The 27,664-nt window shown below is 39.7% G+C and overlaps 1 protein-coding gene across 1 annotated transcript in view; it reads right to left on the reverse strand.

Annotated features, from left to right (window-relative positions):
- Positions 1 to 24,596, reverse strand: part of LOC121379755 (calpain-A-like) — a 46,683-nt gene extending 22,087 nt beyond the window's left edge. The window contains exons 1-4 of the mRNA XM_041508403.1: positions 24,459 to 24,596; positions 9,355 to 9,424; positions 3,278 to 3,382; positions 2,794 to 2,947 (exon numbers count right to left, since the gene is read on the reverse strand). Of these exons, the coding sequence (XP_041364337.1) occupies positions 2,794 to 2,947; positions 3,278 to 3,382; positions 9,355 to 9,424; positions 24,459 to 24,596 (467 nt within the window). The remainder of the gene's footprint in view (positions 1 to 2,793; positions 2,948 to 3,277; positions 3,383 to 9,354; positions 9,425 to 24,458) is intronic.
- Positions 24,597 to 27,664: the final 3,068 nt, after the last annotated feature.

The raw sequence follows: 27,664 nt of genomic DNA on the forward strand, positions 1-27,664 counted from the left end.
AATAACATTTGACAACAACGACATCCATGCAATCCGAGCCAACGTAGCAGCGTATGCCAACAACTAATGGGGTGGCAAGTGCGGCTACAGCAACTACCACCGGAAGATCGACAGCAGTAACTAGCAGCGCAAAGCGACCTGGTGGGCGGGACAGTGGGAGGGGCTATGTGCCGTGACAGATCTATCAACTCGGACACGCCTCCTGTCAGGTCCACTAAAGCGTGGCGAATTCTACCGCCTTCCAGGGCTTCGTAAAAACAATTGAGTCTACGACCCAGAAGAAAAACAAAATGAAAAAGAAAATGAATTACAACGCAAATGAATGTCTAAGATTACAATTAAAAAAAAAAAACGGCCAGCACAAAGCAAGTATCGTAAACCAGAAGCAAAACAAAAAGAAAGAAAAAAGTCCATCAAAAACATGAAACACATTGCAAAAGAACGTCTAAGATTGTTGGAAAAGGTCCAGCACAAAGCAAGCATTGTACCCAGCCAAATAAATGAATAAATATGTCGAAAAGCAGCGATGACCAAAAGAGGTGCGTTAGTGTGCAGTGTCGGACTTTTTTTGGGTGTTTTTTTTTCAAGTGGCGGGACGTAGCCCAGTGGTAAAGCATTCGCCTGATGCGCGGTCGATCTGGGATCATCCCCGTCGGTGGACCCGTTGGGCTATTTCTCATTCCAACCAGTGCATCACGACTGGTATATCAAAGAATGTGGTGTGCGCTATCCTGTCTGTTGGATGGTGGATATAAAAAATACCTTGCTACTAATGGAACAATGTAGCGGGTTTCCTCTCTGAGAATATATGCCAAACAATTACCAAATGTTTGATATCCATCAGGCGATGGACCGATGATTAATAAATTAATGTGCTCTAGTGCAAAATAACCTTTAACATACCGAAAGAAAGAAATGTTTTATTTAATAACGCACTCAACACATTTTATTTACGGTTATACGGCGTCAGACATATGGTTAAGAACCACACAGATTTTTGAGAGGTAACCCGCTGTCGCCACTACATGGGCTACTCTTTCCGATTAGCAGCAAGGGATTTTTTATTTGCGCTTCCCACAGGCAGGATAGCACAAACCATGGCCTTTGTTGAACCAAAAGTAAAAGTAAAGTTTGTTTTATTTAACGACGCCACTAGAGCACATTGATTTTTTTATCTTATCATCGGCTATTGGACGTCAAACATATAGTCATTCTGACACTGTTTTTTAGAGGAAACCCGCTGTCGCCACATAGGCTACTCTTTTACGACAGGCAGCAAGGGATCTTTTATTTGCGCTTCCCACAGGCAGGATAGCACAAACCATGGCCTTTGTTGAACCAGTTATGGATCACTGGTCGGTGCAAGTGGTTTACACCTACCCATTGAGTCTTGCGGAGCACTCACTCAGGGTTTGGAGTCGGTATCTGGATTAAAAATCCCATGCCTCGACTGGGATCTGAACCCAGTACCTACCAGCCGGATGGCCTAACCACTACGCCACCGAGGCCGGTCTTTAACATACCGCCACAGATCACAGTTATCCGTCCATTTGGAAATCCGGAACTTTGTCCGCGCATGTAGTCTGCTATTTGACTGATTATTTACTGGCAGATACTTTGAAGTGGCAACTATTTGACTGAAGGTGACAGGGGAGAGCATGTAGTTTGTAAACATGTGTAGGTTGTTAACATTGAAGACTTGTTTGTGGTAATTCCGGCCCATGCAAAAGTAATGCCAGGTTTAGTGGGTGTGTAATATGCTGGGAGAATGAGCTGGACAACACGGGTTGTCCTTTTCAGGGTAAATTTCCCCAGGCAGGCAAAGGTACATACAAAATCCACGGGCCTGCTAATATTAATAAAAATGCTACGTATAGCCCCCTAACGTTGTACTTTGTGTATGGTCTCTAGAAAACAATTGCATATTATATTGTAGGGCACCACATTGGGGAGGGGAAACCCACACTGGCATTAATGCGTTATAATTGGGTCTACATTTTTCTCATATTATGTTTGTCTTATTTTCGTGCTTGTATCCAAATTAAGGTTCAAGCACGCTATCCTGGGCACACACCACTCAGCTATGTGGACTGTCTGTCCAGGACAGTGGGTTCGTGGTTAAAGGAAAATTTGCTTTGAAGAAGGCAGGGCGTAGCCCAGTGGTAAAGCGTTCTCTGAATGCGCGGTTGGTCTGGGATCGATCCCCGTCGGTGGGCCCATTGGGATATTTCTCGTTTCAGTCAGTGCACCACGACTGGTATATAAAAGACCGTGGTATGTATACCCTGTACGTGGGATGGTGCATATAAAAGACCCCTTGCTGCTAATCGAAAAGAGTAGTCCATGTAGTGACGACAGCGGGTTTCCTCTCTCTATATGGGTGTGGTCCTTAAGCATATGTCTGACACCATATAACCGTAAATAAAATGTGTTGAGCGCGTCATTAAATAATACAACATTTGTTTCTTTCTTTTCAAAATTTTGATTAGCGACATTTCTTGTTAATTGAAAACTGATTAGTAATTACGATTTAATGTTTTAAAATTGTGTAGCCATCTCTGACAGTTTCATAGAAAATCGCGACGCAAAGTGTTCTCTGGGTACGTTGTTAATGATTAGTGTGAGAGAGAAGTCGGAGTAGTGGCCTTACCCAGTGAGTTATGAAACTCGCTCTAGGTAGAAGCCTGTACCAGGAGACGATCCCAGTACCTACCAGCCTTAAGTCTGATGACTTAACGAATACGCCACTGAGGCCGGTATTCTGTGTTGGGTTATTGGAAGTGAAATACTTACTTTGCATACGCCTTCTCCAAGAGAGGACACCAGAACTCGTTAGTCTCTTTCAGGTTTGCAGCGTAGATGAGTTGACCATGGCGCGTGGGCAGTCGGTCGTCAACCACCACCTCCTTCCACTCGCCATATTGCCAAAAGTTAAATCGGAAGATGCCTGAAACAAAATATATCTATAGCATATTTAAATATTGAATTTGAAGAATTTCATTTTCTAGTAGTTTTTCACATATTATAGATGTCAGGATTGTTACAAATGATACAGCTTGCCCAAAGCGCTCTCTCTCTCTCTCTCTCTCTCTCTCTCTCTCTCTCTCTCTCTCGCTCTCGCTCTCGCTCTCTCTCTCTCTCTCTCTCTCTCTCTCTCTCTCTCTCTCGCTCTCGCTCTCGCTCTCGCTCTCGCTCTCGCTCTCGCTCTCTCTCTCTCTCCATCCCTCTCTCTATCTCTCTCTCAACAACGTGAACGTGTTTTGCCAGCAATACATACCTGCATAATCGTTGTCAAAGTCTTGGTCAAGGGGAACAACTCTCTGAAATAGTTTCCAGTTAGATGCTGCCAGGGTTACAGCACCAGCAATGAACCAACAGTTACCTACAAAGAAAAAGGAAGAACTGTATGAGCTGTTTTAAAAAAAAAAGGAAGGACATTTTTTATTTAACGACGCACTCAACACATTTTAGTTACGGTTATATGGCGTCTGACATATGGTTACGGACCACACAGATATAGAGAGAGGACCTTTTATATGCACCATCCCACAGACAGAATAGTACATACCACAGTCTTTGTTACACCAGTTGTGGAGCACTGGCTGGAACAAGAAATAGCCCAATGGGACCACTGACGGGGATCGATCCTAAACCGACCGCGCATCAAGCGAGCGCTTTACTAAGAAAAGAAATATGTGTTTAACAACAAGCCAGCACATTTCTTGATTAGGGGCTAATAGGACTGACTGTCAGACTGACCGAATTAACGAATGAATAACGGTACCTCAGCACCAAGTAAAAACGGATTATTGGGTGTTAAACCAAGGTATATGAATGAATGGACGAATGAATGGACGAATGAATGGACGAATGAATGGATGAATGAATGGACGAATGAATGATTCTATGCGGACACCCCAGCATCATGTAAAACAGTTACTGGTATCAAACCGAAGTATATGAATCGGAATGAAAGAATGCCCGAAATGAAAGAATAGATGGATAGATGAATGGATGGATGAATGAATGAATGAATGAATGGACGAATGAATGAATGGACGAATGAATGGATGAATGAATGGACGAATGAATAATTCTATGCGGACACCCCAGCATCATGTAAAACAGTTACTGGTATCAAACCGAAGTATATGAATCGGAATGAAAGAATGCCCGAAATGAAAGAATAGATGGATAGATGAATGGATGGATGAATGAATGAATGAATGAATGAATGGACGAATGAATGAATGGACGAATGAATGGATGAATGAATGGACGAATGAATGATTCTATATGGACACACAAGCATCATGTAAAACAGTTACTGGTATCAAACCGAAGTATATGAATCGGAATGAAAGAATGCCCGAAATGAAATAATAGATGGATAGATGAATGGATGGATGAATGAATGAATGAATGAATGAATGAATGGACGAATGAATGAATGAATGAATGGACGAATGAATGGATGAATGAATGGATGAATGAATGATTCTATGCGAACACCCCAGCATCATGTAAAACAGTTACTGGTATCAAACCGAAGTATATGAATCGGAATGAAAGAATGCCCGAAATGAAAGAATAGATGGATAGATGAATGGATGGATGGATGGATGAATGAATGAATGAATGAATGAAAGAAAAACACACGGCATGTCCAACTGTTGTGCGGTTATTAGGTATCAAATGAGCAGTATTTAATATGGGCAAGGGCAGATCCACGTTACTAAACAGATGGTAGACTTAGGGAGCTATTTGAGAAAAATTAACTTTTAGAAAGGCACTGTAGATTTTAAAAATCGCTCATTGGTCTTTAAGGATTTATAAATCACTTGAATCCCTGCCTTGGATATGCTAATGAAAACTGAGTGGCCCATATTGGCAACCCACACTATCTGTGTATGTATTTCCACACTATCTGTGTATGTATGTATGTATGTATGTATGTAAGGATGTATGTATGTATGTATGTATGTATTTAAGAATGAATGAACGCACTGGCTCAGGAATTTTTTTTAAAACTAAAAAATTGTTATTTTCTAATTTTGCACCAGAGATTCGAAATTGATTTTAAATTGACCGTTGTGATATACAAAATAAAACTGTTTTTCGGTCAGTCTTGTTTTAAATTTATTTGGCTACTACTATGTTTTGTTTATCAGCCAAATTCGATGTATTTGGGTTTTTTTTTAAATTGTTAGGAAAGGGATAACAACAAACCAACCACTGAAAAGTGGACTGGTTTAGGGGCTTAGACGCAGGCTTAGGCGGCGGGTAGTCGGGTGGAGACTAAGATATCCTTGAGACTTGGATTTTTTCTATATGCAATAACTGGACGTGCTTTAATAGGATCTAAAAACTCCTCCTTCATAAGTTTACCAATATCAACGCTACGTCGACTGTAAATTATTGGAAAAATTATTTTATCTCTTTTTACGGCTTTACCAGATTCAACGTTGATTCCAAACGGCTGTTTTGTCTGTAATGTACGAATCCAGAAGGCCTCTCGTTCAAGTCTCAAGAGGTCTGTTTCGTCTTTTGAACCAAGTATCAGGGGTTGTTCAGTTGGAATTATTTCAAAATGTTCATCTAACGAATTGTCAGGTAGATTGAAGTGATTGGCGACAGGGGTGTCAACTTCATGCCGAATATCATACTTGTGACAAACTGTTCTAATTCTGTTGGTTTTGCGTTTGTCCACCGTACTGTTTTTTTACATAAATTACAGGTGATTAGATATACTACATTTTTCGAATCACAGTTCATGTCTGTCCAAATTTGATATTCAATTTTGGTTTGTTGACTTTTGAAAGTCGACTGCGTTTTAAGTAAGTTGTGAAGTCTACACCTGGTTTTGGCACAAGTAGTAGAGGAGCCAGTGCTTATTTGAGGTGATTGGTTATGCTGAAGTTTGTATGGTTTATAGTCTTCAGTTGCCCTAAAGGGATTTTCTAATTCTTTAACAGTTTCAGATTTAATTTTCTTAAAAACCGTTTTGAATATCCCATAGGTTTTAAAGCACTAAATAAAAGTGAACAAGCCTCATTGAAATTATGTGTGTTACTCGAATTTCTGTGAAATCTAATAATCTGAGATTTAACAATGCCTTTAAATGTGTGGCGTGGGTGAAAATACTTGCAGTGGAGAAGTTGGTGTGTGTCTGTGGGTTTGAAAAACACTTTGTAGTCTAGGTAACCTGATGTTTCAAACTGTGTACCTTTATAAATTGTTACATCCAAAAAGTCAACTGATTTATCTGATATGGTGGCCTTACGTTTGATATTGTCATCCTGTTGACTTAATAGCTCAAAAACATTCCTAAATTCTTGTTTAGAATGTGGCCAAATGATAAGTATATCGTCGAGATATCTGAGGTACAAAAGAGGTGAATTACTCGATTTCTTTAAAGCAGCCTCTTCCCATTCGGCGACATAGATAGATGCAAAGTTTGGACTAAAACGTTTGCCCATAGCACAACCACACACTTGCTGATACATTTCTCCATCAAACTCAAAATCATTTCCTTTTAGGCTTAATTCTAACAGCTCAATAATGTTCGTATCTGGTCTGTTTGGATCTGGGTACTTATCAAATGCTCTCTTAACTGAATCAATGCCCGCATCAATACCTGTGTTGGTGTACATGGAGTCAGTATCAAGGGTAACCAAGAATGAATCTTTTGGGATTTTGGTTTTGATAATTTTGATAGAAGATCTTCAGTGTTTTTTCACAAAACTTTCATGTCTATTTGCAATTGGTTTTAAGTGAACGTCTATGTATTCTGAAATATTGTACGATTCTGATCCACAGTCTGAAATAAATATTTTACTTGTTTTTTTATTAATATGTCCCTGATCTTTTAGACATTGAATAATTGCATTGAACTTTTTACAATTTTCAGGCCAAATAGCTTTGTCTAATTTTTTGTAGTACTTTGAATTATTAGGCTGTCGATGGGCTTCCCGGATATAGTTCTCCCTTGATAGAATGACAGTGGCTGACCCTTTATCTGCAAGTTTTATAACAATTTTGCGGTTTTTGCGTAGTTTGGTGAGAGCACGACGTTCCATGACAGAAATATTTTGCTGATTTGTGTAAACTGTCATATCACCCACTTTTTCCACTATCCTTTTATGAGCTTTAATGATTTCAGAATCTACACTAGAGTTTGGGGGTAACCAGCCAGAGTTTTCCGTGAATGGGATTTTTTCTCCAGTTGAACGTCGAAAATAGTCGGCCAGCTTCATTTTGTGGTCAAAAACTGCCGTATCCATTACACCATTGTCAAGTTTAGCCTCTAAGCCTATTTTTGGTTCGGGGGTGGGAACAAAATTCAAACCCCTGTCCAGTATTGATTTTTCAGCGGATGTTAGAAGGTTAGTGTCACCAGTTAGGTTAACAATGTTAGTTTCTAGTCCTAAATCAGGGTGGACATTACCCTTTCCCGGCCTTAGTTGAAATTTAAGTACCTCATCCAACTGCGATCAAGTTTATTGGCAGTTGTTTCTGTCCAGTGAATGTTGTCCTGCCCAACCTCAAAATCACATGCGTGAAGCGCAGGTATCATTTTGATGTCCCTCATTATTTTTACAGCCACATTTATTTGGTTGAGGCAGGTATTTTGACTAGCCAAAAGTCTGTCCGAAAAGTTAAGTTCGATAAAAAGTATTTTTGACCTAGGGAAACGTTTCCGAATCGAGCTTATCATGTTTCGCAACTGATTTATTGCACTGGTTGGATTTTGATCTTTTGAGTTTATACCAATGTTAAAACTACATTCCCTGGAATATGTTTATTATTTAAGCATATAGAACAGAAAATCCAATTACGTTTGGTGCATATATGACGCCGCACTCCACAATGGTTTCACTACGCTGGCTTATCCAGGTCAAAAACAAAGCCATGATTTTGAAAGTGGAACACTTTTGACGGCTTATCACAAGTATAGAATTCCCCAACAAGAGATCACGTGAAATTTCGCAATTTTTGAACAAATTTAACTGTCTTGATTGAGGGGTTGTCTCATATCTCCAAAACATATTTATATCCATAGAGGTATGGTACAACGCCTTTCCAGCGGTCGGTGAGTGGGGGATTGTCTTGAAATTTTTACATTGGCCAGCTGTTGGCATACGCGTTACATGTAAGGGGGTGTTACTAATTACGTAACACCCTAGGGGTAGAGGAAGAGGGTACTGTGTTCGATTTACGTAAACATTTTCAAGACTATATGTTATTTTTATTCATTACTTAGACCTAAAAAGGTGTTTTTTGGAAATGCGCGGTCAGTCTAGGATCGATAGCTATCGGCGGGTATACAAAAAGACCATGGTATGTGATATCCTGCCTGTGGGATGGTACATATAAACAATCTCTTGCTAAAAAAAATGTAGCGGGTTTCTAAGGCGCGTGTGCAGGGATTTCAGCGGGGTTGTGGTTATAGACTGTGTTAAGCGAAGTTTATATGGGGCCATGCTCCCCCCAAAAATACATTTCAATTTTGTTTAAGCTTGGGCAAGTAAGGGTTTCGACCTCCAATACCCTTCCCATGCACATGCACCCGATTCCTCTCTAAGATTATATGTCAAAATTACCAAATGTTAGACATCCAACAGCAGATGGAAGGAAGGATAGGATATGTTTTATTTAACGACGCACTCAACACATTTTATTTACGGTTGTATGGGGTCGGATGATTATTAATCAATATGCTTTATCTTTGATGTCGTTAAAGATACCCCCCCCCCCCCCCCCCCCCACCCCGCCAAACCTTACCCTTTCCAAACGAAATAATATTTATTTGAATTTGTCGATTTTAACACGTAAAATTAAGAAGTGAAAACGTTTATTGTCTACTTTAGTATATTTTATTTTAAAAATATATACATGATTAATGTGTTACTAGTATACAAACTAAATTTTGAAAGTTCTACTAACACTTTATAAAATATCAATTCTGAAATAGGAAGGTACGACTGTCGATAATACGGTTTTAACTAAAGACTCTAGTACGGTATCCTCAACCGAACGTTCTTCGGACAGTGCAAGATTTCTCTTTTCATTTTTTGAGACGAACCCTACAATTTGAAATCTGCAAACGCACGTGCTAACTAAAACTGACAACAGGCTGTCGTTTGTGCTTTGCCGAGCTATGGCGGCACAGGCGACGAATCAAGCGTATACGTTTGACGATATCCGTTCATAGCGAACACACACGACCTTTTTAAAAGTGCATTTGAGCTTGTATTTCACATTTGTACATGATGTTATAATATGGTAACCAGAGAATGTAACTTTAAAAGTTGACACCAAAGATTAGATCAACGTTGGGTTATTACAACTTACCCAGTGCTCCCTGTTGCATATCATGATAACTGGCTCCATGAACTAGAAACTTAGCGTTGTAAGAAATTTCCTGGAAAAAAAGAAGACACAATTAAATTTTATTAGAATTATATATTACAAAATGCCGGTATATCTACTGTCATATATAGGCTTCCTGCCACTATAGTGCAGTGGTTAAGCCATCGGACTTAAGGCTGGTAGCAGGATTCGAAATAGGAAGGGACATATGGCCTGCTGTAATTTTTAAAGGGACTGCCCTGAGTTTCCTGCATTGTAAGATGGTTCCGACTAATAAAATATTTTAACGTCTAAAAATACGCTTTAAATATATTTTCTTGTTTAGAATATCAGTGTCTGTACATTCAATGTGTTTCTGGTCGTCTTAACATTTGTAAGACTCCCAAGCTGGATTTTGTCTACATATAATTTCGTAAGTACGAAAAATAAATATTTTAAGAAATAAAATTAACTTTAACCTAGTACAAATACTAGAACGATCAGAAACACGTTTAATATACAGCCACTAATATTTTATGCAGAACAATATATTTTGATATGTAATGACAGTCGTTAAAAGGTCTCTGTTAGTCCATAACATCTTTAAAATTGCAGCAAACTCAGGACTGTCCCTTTAAGATAGCAGGTCAAAAGAGACATGACCTGCTATGAAAAATATGAACTACTGGAAAGAAGATAGCATAGGGTGATGTGATCGTTTGGTATAATGTGAGGACAATTATGACATCTACGATGAATTTCACAGCATTATAGAATTAAAGTTTATTTTGTTTAAGGACACCACTAGAGCACATCGATTTATTAATCCTCGGCTATTGGATGTCAAATATTTGGTAATTTTGACATATAGTCTTAGAGAGGAAACCCGCAACTTTTTTCGATTAGTAGCAAGGGATCTTTTATATGCACCACTCCACAGACAGGATAACACATACCACGGCCTTTGATGTACCAGTCGTGGTGCGCTCGCTAGAATGACATTATGGAATTAGAATATAACAGAATTACCAGTTAAATAGCAGATGACATAATCGTATTATCATCTCTCTCTGGAATTAGAATATAACAGAATTACCAGTTAAATAACAGATGACATAATCGTATTAACATCTCTCTCTAGAAAAAAATGACCCAGACAGACAGTCCAGATAGCTGAGATGAGTGCCCAGGAAAGCAGGCTTGAACCTTAATTGGATATAAGCACGAAAATAAGCTGAAATGAATGAATGAATGAATAAATAAATGAATGAATGAACATGTATGCAAAAGTACTATATTATGCTTTGTATGTGTATTCCCCAATTTATCACCGGTTTATCCAGCCACAGGTCAGGTCAGGTCATAGGGTTTTACATGCACATTTAGAACAAGCTGTTGTATTGCACGCCTGTCTTGGACACAGGTACCGCCTCGGCCAGCTCCTCCGTCCAGGACAGGAAAAGGGTAAGGATGGGTGGGAGAGAGAAATGTTGGTACTATTGAATTTTGAATACGTGCGCAATTCCTTGAAGGAATTTTAGCGCATTTTTGAACGGTTTAAAAGGGGATCGATCCATATTTAATCTCCACTTAAGAACCATCTGCCAATGTCCTGTCAGTGTCGGATTTATAACGGAGCAAAGGGGGAATTGCCCCCCCCCCCCCCCCCCGACTAAGGACTTCCTTTATAAAAAAAATGTAATAATTATAAAATTAGTTTTCTTATTTTTTTTATTTGTTATGTAATTTAATTTCTATGTTGAGGGGCCCTCAAACCTGAAGTGCCCTGGACCCCTACACCGCCCCCTCCCCCCAGGTCTAAATCCGGCCCTGTGTTCTGTGATTGGGATGTTGGTCAGTGGTGCGATGGGTCGTAGGATCGACGGGGTTTTGTACCCAGTCCTATCCAGTGGTTCACGACTGGTATACCAATAAGTCTTGGTTCAGCTTATGGGAAAGGGCAATACAAATAACGCTAGCTGCCTTTTGGAAGAAGGAGAATGTATGGCAGTAGTTGTTATGTCTGTCTGTCTGTCTGTCTACAGATGGCTGACGCGTGTCCAGGACAGCATGCTTGAACCTTAATTGAAATATAATCATTAAAATAAAATAAGTTGAAATAAATACAAATAGTAAGCTTTGTTTAAAAAATTTAAAAGTTTAACGACACCACTAGAGCATATTGATTTATTAATCATTGGCTATTGGATGTCAAACATGTGTGGTAATTTTGTAACATAAAGACGAAACCCGCTACATTATAGTAGCAAGGGATCCTACACCATACCACAGACAGAATAACACATACTACATGTGACGGAACATGCTCTTATTTTTTTTTTCGCCTGTGGCGATGTTAATGGTTTTAGAGGGCTGTGTGCAGCGTGGTTACGTAATACCACCGCGCGACGGTGGTCGAGCTGTTCCCAATATGCACTTAGACTAGGTGGGCACCCTGTTACGTAATACCTCCGCGCGACCGTACCCCCCCCCCCCCAATACACACTTAGACCAGGTGTGGAGGCCATGTGGCCAGTAGTTACGTAATACCTACGATAGTGCGGTTTGACGACCGTGATTTTTGGCGAACTAGAAGACCATCTAAGGCCATCTAAGGAAAAATACCGTCTCTGGGAGTTGGGGCAAATTCACATGATAGGTGACATTGTTAGCCGTGTCTAAGTTTAAGGGGAAGGCTAGCGTAGCTTATAATTCAATGAGCGATGAGCGAGCAAGTCAGTACGACCTAGTTAAGTCTGCGGTGTTGAGGGCTTGTGAATTACGACCTGAGGATTATCGTTTACGGTATAGCGAGTTGAGAAAAACGCAGGGTCAGTCTTATAGTGAGTTTGTGGCTAAGAAGGCAGGGATGTTTGATAAATGGGTGATTTCTCATCAGGTAGAGTCATATACCGAGTTACGGGAGTTGTTGATCTTACAGGACATTAAAAATGGATTACCAGTTAGCTTACGTATTCATTTAGAGGATCGTGATATCAAAAAAATAGAAGAGGCAGGCATAGTGGCAGATGACTAAGTGTTAATACATAAAGCTCAGGCAGTACAGGGTAGCTCTATACAACAGGGTGATAAGAAGAAATTTCAGCCAGGTTTTCCCCGGGAAAGTAACTATCGGGGAGAGTTATCTAGTTGGTCAGCTAGTCAGGAAAGGAATGCACCTGGTGGGCAAAGTAAGGATAAGCCTGCATTATCAGCCAATGCACGAACGTTTCGTCCACATTGCAGTTACTGTAAAAAGGATAACCATCTTGTCGGGGACTGTTTTAAAAGGAAATGCGATAATGCGCAAGTGGTCGGTTTAGTGAGGTCAGCTCCGTTAGCGAGAGAGTTAATGGTTAGTCCCATGGCAGAGAAAGTAAATCCGTATGTGTCCACTGGTATGGTTTGTGATGTGAAACAAGAGTTGTGTCCTAAGGCAATATCAGTCTATCGAGATACCGGGTGTAGTCATTCACTGATAACGTCAGAGTGTTTAGCCGGTATAGAGAATTCAGATACAGGACGTAGTTTGGCCTTAACTTCGGTTACTGGAGAAAATATGGTTGTCCGGTTACATAACGTTTTCTTGTGTTCGAAGTTTGTGACGGGACCAGTCATTATGGGTGTTGTGAAGGACTTGCCTGTTGAAAACATAGGAGTTTTGTTGGGTAATGATTTGACTAGTCAGTGTTGTCAGCCTAAATGTGACCAATTGTTAACTAAAGACAGCCCTTTACCCATAAAAGAGTGTGAGGTTGATGAGATTAGTTATCCTGCGTGTTAAATGACTAGGGCTATGGCCAGAAGGGTAGCACGAGACCCAGAGGATATTTGTGATTTGTCTGATACGTGTGTGAGCCATGAAATTGGAGTGGATGAGGTTATCAGTAAAATGGTTGATAAGTCAACTTAGGAACTAAATGTGGTGGAACCTGTTGACCTCCCGCAGAAGGTAAATGAACCAGTTGTGTTTGATAGAGGGGACTTACCTTGTAATAGACAAGAGTTAATTGCCGGCGACCGAACTAGCTAGGAAGCAACTGAGCTATGCTCAGAGCAAAATAAAATCAGTGTTTGATAGGAAGGCAAGGAGTCGGGAATTTAAACCAGGGGATAAGGTGCTGCTGTACCTTCCCATTAAACGGGGTTCATTACAGAACAGGTATTTCGGGCCCTATGTTGTGCACAAACGGGTTAATGAGACAGGGTATGTGATAAACACTCCTGATAGGGTTAGGAAAAGTAGGTATTGTCACATCAATTTGCTAAAAGGTTATTTTGACAGACTGCCGATAGTTCCAGTGTTACCTGTCCAAATTGAGAGTCACTCAATTTCCTGTGATGACGTCAAGACTACAGAGATCAAATTAACCAACAGCCAGATTCTAGCAGACTTGAGCCCCCAGCGAGCAAAGTTGACTACGTTGATACAAGACAATGTTTCCATTTGTCAGGACCTTCCAACGGTTACCAATACCTTAAGCCAGGATGTGCGCTTGGAACCCAACAGCACGCCTATCGGAGAAAACCTGGAAAACGTGCGACACTGTTAAAGAAGGAAACGAAGTTCCAGTGGTCAGATGAATGCGAGAAGTCATTCAACCGTCTTAAGCAGATGCTCTCCTCGTCTCCCGTGATGGCAGCACCAGACTACCGAATGCCTTTCAAGCTGGCTGTGGACGCCAGTGACGTGGGAGCTGGAGCTGTGCTGTTCCAGGAAGACGAAAATGGACTGGACCATCCTGTAAGTTTCTTCTCCAAACGGTTTGACAAACACTAGGTGAACTATTCCACTATAGAGAAGGAAGCTTTGGCCATGGTACAAGCTCTGAAGCATGTTCAGATCTACGTGAATCGGCAGTGCATCAAGTGGTGGTCTTTACTGATCATAATCCGCTTACCTTCATTCACAGAATGAAAGCCACCAACCAGAGAGTTTTGAGATGGAGTCTTCTTCTGCAGGAATTCCCAATTACCATTGAACATATCAAGGGTACATCCAATGTAATCGCTGATGCCCTGTCCCGAAGTTGAACGTTATGATAATGTGTTGACATTCTTGATTTCTGTTTTTGTTTTTATATATACTATTATATACCAGGGACTCAGAGACTCAGTGTGATTACTGGTAGTCACCTTATTACTATGTGTTATAAATGCCCGGATGCGTCGGTTAACGCACATTTTGTTTTAATGTAGTATATTTCCCTATTCCTAGAGTAGAGGAAATATCCTTTTTGAGGTGGGGGTGTGTGACGGAACATGCTCTTATTATTTTTTTTCGCCTGTGGCGAGGTTAATGGTTTTAGAGGGCTGTGTGCAGCGTGGTTACGTAATACCACCGCGCGACGGTGGTCAAGCTGTTCCCAATATGCACTTAGACTAGATAGGCACCTGGTTACGTAATACCTCCGCGCGACCGTACCACCCCCCCCCCCCCCCCCCCCCCCCCCCCCCCAATACAAACTTAGACCAGGTGTGGAGGCCATGTGGCCAGTAGTTACGCAATACCTACCATAGTGCGGTTTTACGACCGTGGTTTTTGGCGAACTAGAGGGTGTATACTACCATATCAAATCCCATAGACGACAATAGTAACATATATGGCTAAAACTCCTACCTGCAACGTATCAACCGACATAAACGCCACGGATATAAATACTACCACCCCCTTACACTTAAAGTGAATCAGAAAAAAATGGGGGTCAAGCTGCTCGTTTCTGAGATAACGGGTAGCGTCTATGACTACCCTAGTTTCGCACAAAATTCGATTCCCTTTTTTTTTACAGGTACCCCATACATGTTTCAAGCACAAGGCTACTTGACACATTGGTACTAGATGAAATAAAATTGCACATTTTTTTTACCCAGATGAAACTATTATTTTGTACAACCAACACACTCACATTTATAACCAATCACAGGACTTGTGGTGTTCACTTCTCTATCAAAAGTTCGGTGCACCTCGAACTTTGACCCAGCCGGAAGTTATTTGGTTTAGTACTACCTATACTGATAACATACATTTTTCAAAAAGTGTCCAGCTATGTGTCTTTATGACAACCAGGATCTGGTGTATTCTGACATAAACTGACAACCTCACTGAAACTGTTGTTTCTACAGTGCAACCTAATATAATGTACACCTCAAAAAGCATATATATTGCATATAGTTTTGTACAAATGCAATATGTCATATTAAACAACAAAATGTTTTAAAATAAAACTTCTGAAGATATTTACTTTCAGTTGGGTGTGTGTACTCAGGTATATATGTAGAGGCAACAAAGATAGTCAGAGTACCTCTACCCCTTTAAAGAATTCCATTAAAACACATGCACTTGATTGACCCCTAGATTATGAAGACCTTAACAGGCACATCAAAGAAATATCAGTATTAAAAAATACACTGTCTGAGGAAGGAAACACAAACATGACTGTACCTGTATGAAGTAATGACTTAATATCCTGAACATTAGTGTTGGGAGGAAGAAATCCTGTATGCTGGGTGTGGGTGTCTTCAAGTTACTAGGTGTGGTAATTTCAAATCCAATCGGCCATGCTGATTTTCATAATGAACCATCAAAACTATTGGCAGCCACCAATATTCCTGACTATATTTTATTTATAGCCTACTGTAGTTGCAGCTTTAACACATTTATTTTTGATTAATTACTGAAAAAAACTATTTTTAAATGACAAAATTACCCGAACATCTATTTTCTTACATTATTTTCTAATCCAGATGAATACAATATGTACATTTGATGTATTCCTACAATCTGTAATCCAGCATTTTATTTAGCTAGTAACATTAGGTAATACAGCTTTAACAATAAAATAAATTATCAACTTAATCCAAGGTAGATAATCAAATCTGACAAAATTGGTTCTGAATCTAATATAAACTCAAAATGCTTTTCATGAGAGCTAACTAAGTGATTATTAAGAAACAAAAATGATCTGGAGATCTAAGTATATGTTTAACAACCTTATTGTTATGTACAAATAAGAACAGAAGGCACAATAGTGACAACAAATTTAAGTATGTTTTTGGTAAAGTTTTTCTTCAAATTTACTTTAAATTTTGCATAAAACTACAAATTTGTCTAAAATATAATTTAGCACCCTATAAATATGTCAAAATGACAATAAAAATCAACTTCTTTACAAATTTGAGTTTTCAGAATTTCATACATAAGAAATTAACAATGTTAATGGAAACTAAAGACATTAACCCACTATTGCCACATGCTATTTTTAATATAAAAATAAATTGCTATTAAAATCTTAGTTCACGTTGCCTATATATAATACCATATTTAAGAGCAGTTGTATATGGCAAGTCAAATACCATGTAAAAAGAAATTATTGAAATCTTTACAGTATGAATTATAGGCCAAAACCAACTTTTCTTCAGTGCTAACTTTGATTCAAACTCCATTCAGAACCATGTTCAGATATTATTGTCAAGGTCAAGGTCATTGTGAACTTGCATGATCGAGTGATGACTAATTAATCAACCAGTATAGTTTAATTAAATAAAATGACAAAACCATAATATTTTTTATTATGCACTGAATATGTGCTATAGGGTGTATACTACCAAATCAAATCCCATAGACGACAATAGTAATATATGTGGCTAAAACTCCTACCTGCAACGTATCAACCGACATAAACGCCACGGATATAAATACTACCACCCCTTACACTTAAAGTGAATCAGAAAAAAATGTTGGTCAAGCTGCTCGTTTCTGAGATAACGGGTAGCGTGTATGACTACCCTAGTTTCGCACAAAATTCGAGTACTTTTTTTTACAGGTACCCCATACATGTTTCAAGCACAAGGCTACTTGACACATTGGTACTAGATGAAATAAAATTGCACATTATTAAACTATTATTTTTAACAACCAACACACTCACATTTATAACCAATCACAGGACTTGTGGTGTTCACTTCTCTATCAAAAGTTGGGTGCACCTCGAACTTTGACCCAGCCGGAAGATATTTGGTTTAGTACTACCTAGAAGACAGTAAGTCTGGGAAAAATACCGTCTCTGGGAGTTGGGGCAAATTCACATGATAGGTGAGGTGCCGCGTTGTGACCCCAGGCGATATTCGCTGTCTCTCAGATTTTTGAATAAATAGACAGGATTTTAGAGATTTCTGGGAGAACCAAAAGGAAGGTTCCCGGGGAACGTTGTCCGTCCGGACTGGTAAATATATATTTCTGCTCTGTTGTATAACCTTGATGTGATTGATGTGACTTTAAATATTTTAATACTGTATTATACCAATATTATTTAGACAGTGTTTCCGGTAACTAACGAAGTAAATTGTAGGCTTCACTGTTCTAAAAATATAAAGCTTGGCCGGTCATCCTAGGGGACCTAGGTAAACTGTATGTTATTGTCTTTATTGTGATAGGTACCAGTATTAATTCTGTATTACAAGGTTACTGAATGAGTAGTTAAGGGTTAATTAACAATTAACCAGTTAGGAATAGAGTTGTAATTCCTTTATTAAATAAGTTCCCCTGGAAGCGTTTCTCAATTATCACACGTGTGGGTGTTGTGTCACGGTGAAGTGATTATATTTGTGTAAACTAGACACCTAGAGATTAACTAATTAAGTGATCAGTTCTGGGTTGTTATTATTTGTTGTTGTTAATTAACTACTGCGGCAGTACATTTGTCAGCGTAGTATTAATACAGATTCCAAAGTGTATTGTGTTTTGTTGTGTTTTCTAGTGAACTAACGTGCTATATTATATATACTCTATATAAGATCTTATCTCTGATTATACCTAGAGACGAGCCACTCGGGTATACACTGCCCGATACAGAGAGATCTAATAGATATACAGTTAGGAGAGATATTTGGATAATCGTGTTTTATTCAGTTACGTGTATTATAGGATCCCCGTGACACTACACTATCATCGCTGTCTTAGATAGCCAGAGATAGCTGGCGTGTGTGTGTGTGCGGCCATGCTTAAACCTTAACGGGATAGAGGCACCCAACATATTATTTTTACGGTGTTTTGATACATTAGAGTATTTCGTATTGCCAGACATTCGTAGAGGAGGGCCCCCGAGACTTCATAACAAGATTAGCAAATGAGAAGGTTGCTAGTTTGTTGTTGTTTTGAAATACGACCTTCTTTCATATCTTGCAGTGATCGCACGATGGTAATTTCAAACATAAACTGACAAAGCATTAATATCATATATGTATCACTATAAAATAAATACTGAATGTATATTCAAACGATATATACCATTTAAAGAATAACAAACACGGGGGTGTTGGTAATGGCATTTAACGTAACAGCAGATAATCTCTCTCACCACTACACTATCCCCACTGTCCTAGATGACCACAGATAACTGACGTGTGTGTGTGTGTGTGTGCGTGCGTGCGCACGCGCGTGTTTAAACCTTAATGGGATACAAGTACGGAAAATTAAATATAACCACATAGTTTGAAACTTTAGTTCAACATTAATCACTTCCCACAGATGTATCTCTTAAAATACAGAAACGATATCGTCTGCTAAAGATACGTAATCACGGTAATGAGAAACACACGCGGGTCGCTTCCAAGTATTACTTTTTTACTACGCTGCGGCGGAAATATGATACCCTTGAAGTTAAAAGGAAATGTTTTATTTAACGACGCACTGAAGCTTACCAAGTCGAGTTTAAACGAAAACATATGTTATTATACAAATCAAGACCTTAATTTCCGATATGTTTCAAAGACAGAAAGATAATACAGTGGGGAAAGTACATACACTTATTCGGTGGCCAGTAGAGGAAGAAAGGAATGTGCGTAACACCCCAGCCCTTACAAACATTAATAAAGGAATGTATAGATATCTTAATCGGTAGGGGAAGAAGGGAATGTGTAACACCTCAGCCCATTGCTTTCAAAACAAACATGATTAATAAAAGAAAGGAATGTGTGTAGACGTCGTAATCGGTAGGTGAAGAAGGGAATGTGTAACACATTGCTTTAAAAGCAGAAGTGATTAATAAAAGAAAGGAATGTGTGTAACACCCCAGCCCATTGCTTTGAAGAAAGAACTCGTGAACTGCAACTCAACACTCCAAACTAACCTATGATCAAGGGAAATAACTGCACATAGTACTTCCCTAGAGCACTAGCCCTGACCGTTTAATATCAATTTTACCAAATGGATAAATACAGTGGTCGATCTAGGACGTTTTAAATCGCAGATGTCGCTGCAAATCACTCCCGTCTTTAAAGACCAGACCCTACGTATCGCAAGACTGCATCCTCTTGACTTTTTCAGATAGGGCTCTACCTCATCTTCTTCTTCTTCGTCGTCACTTTCGTAGGCGGGTATGCCTGGTAGTTTTCTCTTGAATGCGTTCCTTTGCATGATTTGCACGTAGAGCTTTCTCCGATGGTGGTTGAAACTCTTCTGAGACATTCGTCGTTACGTTCGTGTTTTTATACCATTCGGACGGCCCCGTCTCTAAACCATTAGGTCGAAGGCGCAAATGTTCAGGCGTTGTCGGTTTCAAGTCCACCAAGAGATGTCCGTAGGGCCTATGGGTAGCTTCCTCAAACCGTTGCATCAAATAACGAGTATTTCCAGGATACATCTGCTGTGCCAAGGTTAGGACTTGTTGCTTGTCGATGGGGTTGTTGAACAGTGCCAAGTAATGACAGTTTCTTCTTTGTGTCGGGTCCTTGCTGTTATAGAGGTTCTGGTTGATGGCAATCACAGAGAGGTTTCTGTGGTTACTTCCTTCCGTTAACAGATCAATGATGCGAGGGTCTTTTCCACCTGTAGACATCAGGTCGTCCAACACGATGAGATTTCTGACTCTGGGATCCAAATAACGATCCTTTTCCAAATGCTCGGGTATGCCTTGAACAAATTTCACTCGAGCAACCATTTTGATCGTATCATAGAGGTGGCCAGATGATGCGATGGGGAGGCGGGTGGATTTTACCATCTCTTAGCAGTTTGTACAACAAAAATGTTTTTCCACACGATGTGGGTCTCGACACGATCATGGTGAACGGATGTAACAATATTAAGGGCTGTTGCTGCTGCTGCTGCTGCTGCTGCTGCTGCTGCTGCTGTTGTTGCTGCTGCTGCTGCTGCTGCTGGGAAGGCTTATTTTGAGATTCCAAGAGTCCATATTTATTTCGTACGTGCCGAGTTAGGTCGTGGGTCCAAAGATATTTTTTTTCGCAAATGTGACACTGATTCATGATGTTGACTGTTTAAGTGTTCGACGTGAACTGGCGATGTTGAAACTGCCATGCCCCCTTTTATAGTCTTCTCAGAAATGCTTGTGTCGTTTTTGACTCATGCCAGTCTGCTCTCGTCGTTTCTGTTCCACGCCGCTCTGTTCTCGTTTCTGTTTCTGCTCGGCCTTGTCTTGTTCTACCACCTGTTGCGTTGGGGAGACCATGACGACTTTATGTGTCGGGGCTTGTTCTGTTCCTCTTTTTCTTTTTTCCAAGTGGGATCGTAGAGTTCTAGACATCGATCCACGCTGTACATCATCTGACTTTCCCACCACGCTGCACTGAAAAATGAGGTTGAAGTTTGCCTTGGGCTTGCAACTTGTAAAAGCGGGTCCACTTGTCCGCGTCGGGAACGTACAACTTGTGCTGGTCTGACATGTTGCGCCTCTGAAGGTTCTATCTCAAATGACGATGTTACCCATTGCTCTTTTATTTATACTCTCTATAATTTCGCGCATGCGCACAAAGATTAAATTTTGTGTGATACGTATGGTCCATGCCCCCCATCCCAAAGAATAACTCATGCACAGCTCAGGGCCACCCTTACATTAATAACAAACAAAACGTGTTATTCACATATTTATTTTACAAAACGAAAAGTAGCATACACGTGTTTAATGTCTGAACACATTGTTAATGTATGAACATCTCGGGGACAGTCTGTAATGTTCCATCACTGGATCGTCCATCTTCTGCCATCCGTAGGCACGTAATCCACAACAGTAGCAGACGACGGCATCGTGGTCTCCCGTGTAGAAGAAACCGGCCTTGGCGAGTTCCCTCGGTCTCAGTCTCATCTGGAGGGGCCACCGACCAAATGTGTAGAGTCGTCTGTAGAATCCCCTCATTTCGGGACGATGGCAGAACAAGTAATGTCTCGAAAGGCCATCCCATTCGTCATCGGCGTCATAGGCATCATCGTAGGGAGCCGAGTCCGTTTTATATTCGTGACACACACGTCAAAACGATTAAACCCATCTGATTATCGACTTTCGTCCCATCTGTATAGACCCCCCACCCCCACCCCCCACCCCCCACAACAGTAGCAGACGACGGCATCGTGGTCTCCCGTGTAGAAGAAACCGGCCTTGGCGAGTTCCCTCGGTCTCAGTCTCATCTGGAGGGGCCACCGACCAAATGTGTAGAGTCGTCTGTAGAATCCCCTCATTTCGGGACGATGGCAGAACAAGTAATGTCTCGAAAGGCCATCCCATTCGTCATCGGCGTCATAGGCATCATCGTAGGGAGCCGAGTCCGTTTTATATTCGTGACACACACGTCAAAACGATTAAACCCATCTGATTATCGACTTTCGTCCCATCTGTATAGACCCCCCCCCCCCCCCCCCCCCCCCCCAACGGTTAACACACTCATAAAACCCACACTATCTTGCCATATGATAGCCATTAACGACTTCCTCGCCATCTGTTTCCTGTACGTCAAAGGAACAGCTGTTACAGTCAGATAAACCCCCCGTCATTCGACACCACTCTATGGGTCATTAACGACTTCCGCACCATCTGTTTCCTGTACATCAAAGGACCCCCGACGATTAACACACCCATATATCTGGTCGACATCCGGTGTTTCCTGACACAAAGGTTAAGTTCCCACGCCCATCCCACAGCTGTCCAAGTCATTAACCCAGTTAGGTCTATGTACTCGAAGTAGGTCACGGTTAGCGTCACCGTGACGTCACACCCCACGCTTAGAGGTCAGCCAATCAGAAGAGGCCACGCCCAGGTCACGTGACCTAGCTCATTTGCACATTTTGGCGCTCAAGTGACTTTTTATCTTATCATCGGCTATATAACATATAATCATTCTGACACTGTTTTTAGAGGAAACCACATAGGTTACTCTTTTACGACAGGCAGCAAGGGATCTTTTATTTGCGCTTTTAGCACAAACCATGGCCTTTGTTGAACCAGCTATGGATCACTTGTCTGTGCAAGTGGTTTACATCTACCCATTGAGCCTTGCGGAGCACTTACTCAGGGTTTGGAGTCGGTATCTGGATTAAAATTCCCATGCCTCGACTGGGATCCGAACCCAGTACCTTCCAGCCTGTAGACCGATTGCCTAACCACGACGCCACCGAGGCCGGTTGTGTACGTTATAAAGACATATTATATTACGAGCTAACTATTAATATAAATATATAACGACGTTAATTATGGGTCTACAATACCAAGTGTGTCTTTATTTCTTTCTCTCAATGTAGTTTTATAAGATTTAACAACTCATACTAATAATGTAGCTGTAATATGCCGAACATGAACTGATATTTATGTTATTAGCACCATCGCACTGTATAACCGTAAACGTGTTACCGAACATCTGTTGCTACTCAGGTAACACTGATGCTAAAGCAACTGGGAATAAAGTTACCGCGGGGAAGCGTTCAGTATAATCATTTAATTTATTGCATGTGTTTGTGCGTGTGCGTGTGCTTGTGCGTGTGTGTAATGTGTGCATATATGTGTAATTGTGGTGGTTAATAGTTACATGTATGTATGTATATATGTATGTGTATGTGTGTGCGTGTTGTGTGTTGTGTGTTGTGTGTTATGTATGTATGTATGTATGTATGTATGTATGTATGTATTGATGTATGAATGTATGTATGTATGTATCGATGTATGAATATCTATATATTGTATGTATGTCGAGGCTGACTGTTACATACATAGATAGTAACGCACTGGCACAGGGGATAATTAAATCCTTTCTGGCCTCACAAATTGTCGAACTTGAACCCTTGGCACCGAATCGCCCGCAAATTGCGAGACGAACCACGATGCGCTCTGAGCTATGTATGTATGCATGTATGTATGTATGCATGTATATGTGTGCGTGTTGTGTGTATGACTATTTATGTGTTATGTATGTATAATTACAAACTTTCCGAATTTATACGATTTACTGTATTCTGATTGGCTGACGTCACTAAAAAACCAAGCGTTATCCTTCCATAAACCTCATAAAAATACGTCATCACGGAAGACCAAGATCGATTGGAACTATTTTTAGCTGGATGAGCGAGAAGCCCAATGACCCAGTTCGGTGATCATTTTAAAAATAGAACAAGGAAGTGACCTGTTTTCTCGATTAAAAAAATAAGGGAAACTGGATGAGATATTCATGTTATAAATTTAAAAAAATTACAATATATTTTTTATTTGTTTTTATTCTGTTAAAAAAAACCCCAAAACATCCAATAGTATGTATACATGTATTCCTACGCTTATTTACAGAACATGGTTGACGGTAAGAACGAAAGAAATCATTTTTGAGTGTTTTAAGGTACACTTCTTGTACTGTTTGTAATTATAAGAATTGTTTCTACTCGATTTTATACCATTTGTGACTTTTATACATCGATAAATTCCTAAAAAATGAGAAACAATTCTTATATGTATATTAATTATGGAAAGATTATGCGTGGGATCGATTAATTTGTAATTTTGTATTACAAATAAATGTGAAAATACCAAAATATTGTAGTTTCAACTTTGATATAGGACCTTTAACCTATTGACTAAATGTACATTTATTTATTTATCTATCTATCTATCTATCTATCTATCTATCTATCTATCTATCTATCTATCTATCTATCTATCTATCTATCTATCTATCCATCCATCCATCCATCTATCTATTTATTTATTTATTTATTTATTTTTTATGGCCAGCAGTTAATTTGTATAGAACACAGAGGTCCAAACACAGAGATAATTAATGGACAGAAATATACTTGGACCAGTTATATAAATGTATAATTCACGTATAATTATCGAACTTACCCGAGGTCTCTTCCACTGTATGCTTGGGGCGCTCTCGCTTCTGAAGTACAACGACCGGGAATCTGCCGGGAAATGAGGGTCCTCATACAGACTCTTCGATTTCAAAATCTTCTCTTTTAGGGCCTTAAAATCCTCCATCTCTCATTGGGTTTTTTTTGTGTTTTAAAACTCACAGTTGATTTTGTTGTGAGAATATAGAAAACGATCGGTTCTGTATGATACTGTTTGTCAAATCAATATGACAGGTGAACTCCGAGAAAAGAAACACTAGAATGCATTAACGTGACGCAGTTTTATACCAAATGGCAATCACTTTGTTTTGTATATGAATTCGGTAGATGAATCATCACTTAAAAAAACTAAAACATCTTTCTTTTTCTTTTTCTTATCAGTGCAATCTATTTTAGTTTAAATACATGCACTTGTAAGCAATACTGTTTGTTCTGTGTTAGTTTTTCTCCTCCTCCTTCAGTAGTGGTATCGCACTATGTTAGTTTGTGGAAAGATTTACGAGTTATGTCGTGACTCGACTACAGAATCATTTGGTGTATGACTACTGCACAGCGGCCGCCAGTCTCGTGGTGCTGTTTTAAAAGTGACGACGCAACACGAAGTGCCGCGTTTCACCCCGAATGTTTCAGAACCTAGATACAAGGAATCGTTAAATTGGCAGGCGCGGATCTAGGAGTCTGTTAAGGTGAGGGTAAAAGTGGGGTGGTGTAAAATGAATGTACATAATGTAGTTCAATGATGTTGCAGGGGCTTAGCAATAAAATATTTCTTAATGAGTGGGTGGAGGGGGGGGGGGGGCGGTGTAGGTAGGGGCATGTAATGTAATAATGTAATGTACTTCGATGGCGTTACAGGGGCGTAACGTGGTCCGGACCTGGGGGTAGTCGAATATGAAACTAGCGGACCCCGTGGCGGGTCTAAGGGTGGGTGGGGTGGGTGTGGAGTTTGGCATGGTCCCGGCCCCCTCAAACATTTCGCAACATTTATATTTATATTTTATTTTTTCATTTGTTACTTTGGAGAATCCGAGGAATCCTTTCGGGAACGTTTGTAGCTTTCGGTCACATGTCATTGCCCCCTCCCCCAATTAATTTTCTGGATCTGCCACTGGGGCCCTTATGTAAACATTGTTCCTGTACACATCTATGAATAGCCTAATATTGCACTGTAAGAACTGTTTTAGTCTCTAACTTCCGCCCTTAATTTGCTAAACAAGACCTACAAGGAAACAACTGGCCATGTAACGAAACAATTTACGTAATAAAATGTTATTTCTTTATGATTTATCCGTGGTATGCTAACATTTTGTTTTAGTGCATAAATGATAAAAGATTTTATTTTGGTTCTGATACTTAAATGCACATGAAATGCATGACATCAACAGACATCAAGATTTAAAGCTAAATTAAAAACTAAACAAAGACAAACAGCCCAGATCCCTCACCGAAAGAAACCAAGAAACAAAGAATACAAAGAAAGAAACAAAGGAACAAAGAAACAAAGGAACAAAGGAACAAAGAAAGAAACAAACGAAGGAACAAAGAAACAAAGAAACAAAGAAACAAACAAAGGAACAAAAAAAAAAGGAACAAAGAAACAAAAGAAACAAAGGAACAAAGGAACAAAGAAACAAAAGAAACAAACAAAAGAAACAAAGGAACAAAGGAACAAAGAAACAAAAGAAACAAAAGAACAAAGGGACAAAGAAAGAAAGAAAGAGACAAACAGACAAAAAGAAGAAAAGAACAACAAGAAGAAGATAGTTAATTTGTTTTGTTTAATGACACCACTAGAGCACATTAATTTATTAATCATCGGCTATTGGATGTCAACTATTTGATAATTTTGACACAAATGTAGTCTTAGAGAGGAAGCCCGCTACATTTCTTTTCCATCAGTAGCAAGGGATCTTTTATATTGACTATCCCACAAACAGGATAGCACATACCAAGGCCTTTGATACACCAGTCGTGGTGCAATGGATGGAACGAGAAATAACCCAATGAGTCCACCGACGGGGATCGATCCCCGATCGACCGCGCATCAGGCGAACACTTTACCATTGTGCTACTTTCCGTATTATGCAATCTGGTATTGCAGTTTTTAAAACTTCCTTTTTAATTCAAATTTGAGGATGGTAGGTGTGATTTGTCTGAGTCAACATATTTTCAATCCAAAACCAGTGCCAAACATTTGGTATGTCAAATCGGTTGAGTGCTCGCTTCAAGTGCTTGCGTCGCATGATCGATGATGCAAATAGAAAACAAAATGTGTGGAATTCCTCTGTGGACTAAGTGCTAGAATTATCAAAATCCAGGGACGGATCCATGCACCCCCACCCCATCACCTCTTCCAGTTTATCCAGCGGGAAGGAGTTTAATGGTAAAACGCTCGACTCAGGGTCTCCCACGTATTTTGGTAAACAGAAAATTGTGCCTACAAATATGACGGAAAATCCTCGCTTATTGTCACGGGGATTCTATAATTCCCGTAACTGAATAAAACACGATTATCAAAATATCTCTCCTAACCGTATATCTATTAGATCTCTCTGTAACAGGCTGTTAAACCCTAGTATGGCTCGTCTCTAGGTATGATCAGAGATACGATCTTAATTTTAGGTATATATTATTATAGCACGTTAGTTCTCTAGAAACACAACAAAAACACAATACACTTTGGAATCTGTATTAATCTACGCTGACAAATGTACAGCCGTAGTAGTTAAATTAATAACAACAATAATAACAACCCAGAACTGATCACTTATATTAGTTAATCTCTAGGTGTCTAGTTACACAATATGGGAATCACTTCGCCGTTACACCACACCCACACGTGTGATAATTGAGAAACGCTTACAGGAGAAGTTAATTAATAAAGGAATTACAACACCATTCCTAACTGGTTAATTTTTAATTAACCCTTACTACTCGTTCAGTAACGTGTGATAATTTAGAAACGCTTCTTGGGGAACTTAATTAATAAAGGAATTACAGCTATATTCCTAACGGGTTAATTTTTAATTAACCCTAACTACTCATTCAGTAACCTTGTAACACAGAATTAATACGTATCACAATAAAGACAATAACCTACAGTTTACCCAGGTCGGCTAGGATGACTGGCTAAGCTTTATATTACCAAATACTCATATAATGTTAGAACAATAAGTCTACGATTTACTTCGTTAG

This window comes from Gigantopelta aegis, chromosome 8 (assembly GCF_016097555.1).
Source record: "Gigantopelta aegis isolate Gae_Host chromosome 8, Gae_host_genome, whole genome shotgun sequence".
Lineage (NCBI taxonomy): Eukaryota > Metazoa > Mollusca > Gastropoda > Neomphalida > Peltospiridae > Gigantopelta > Gigantopelta aegis.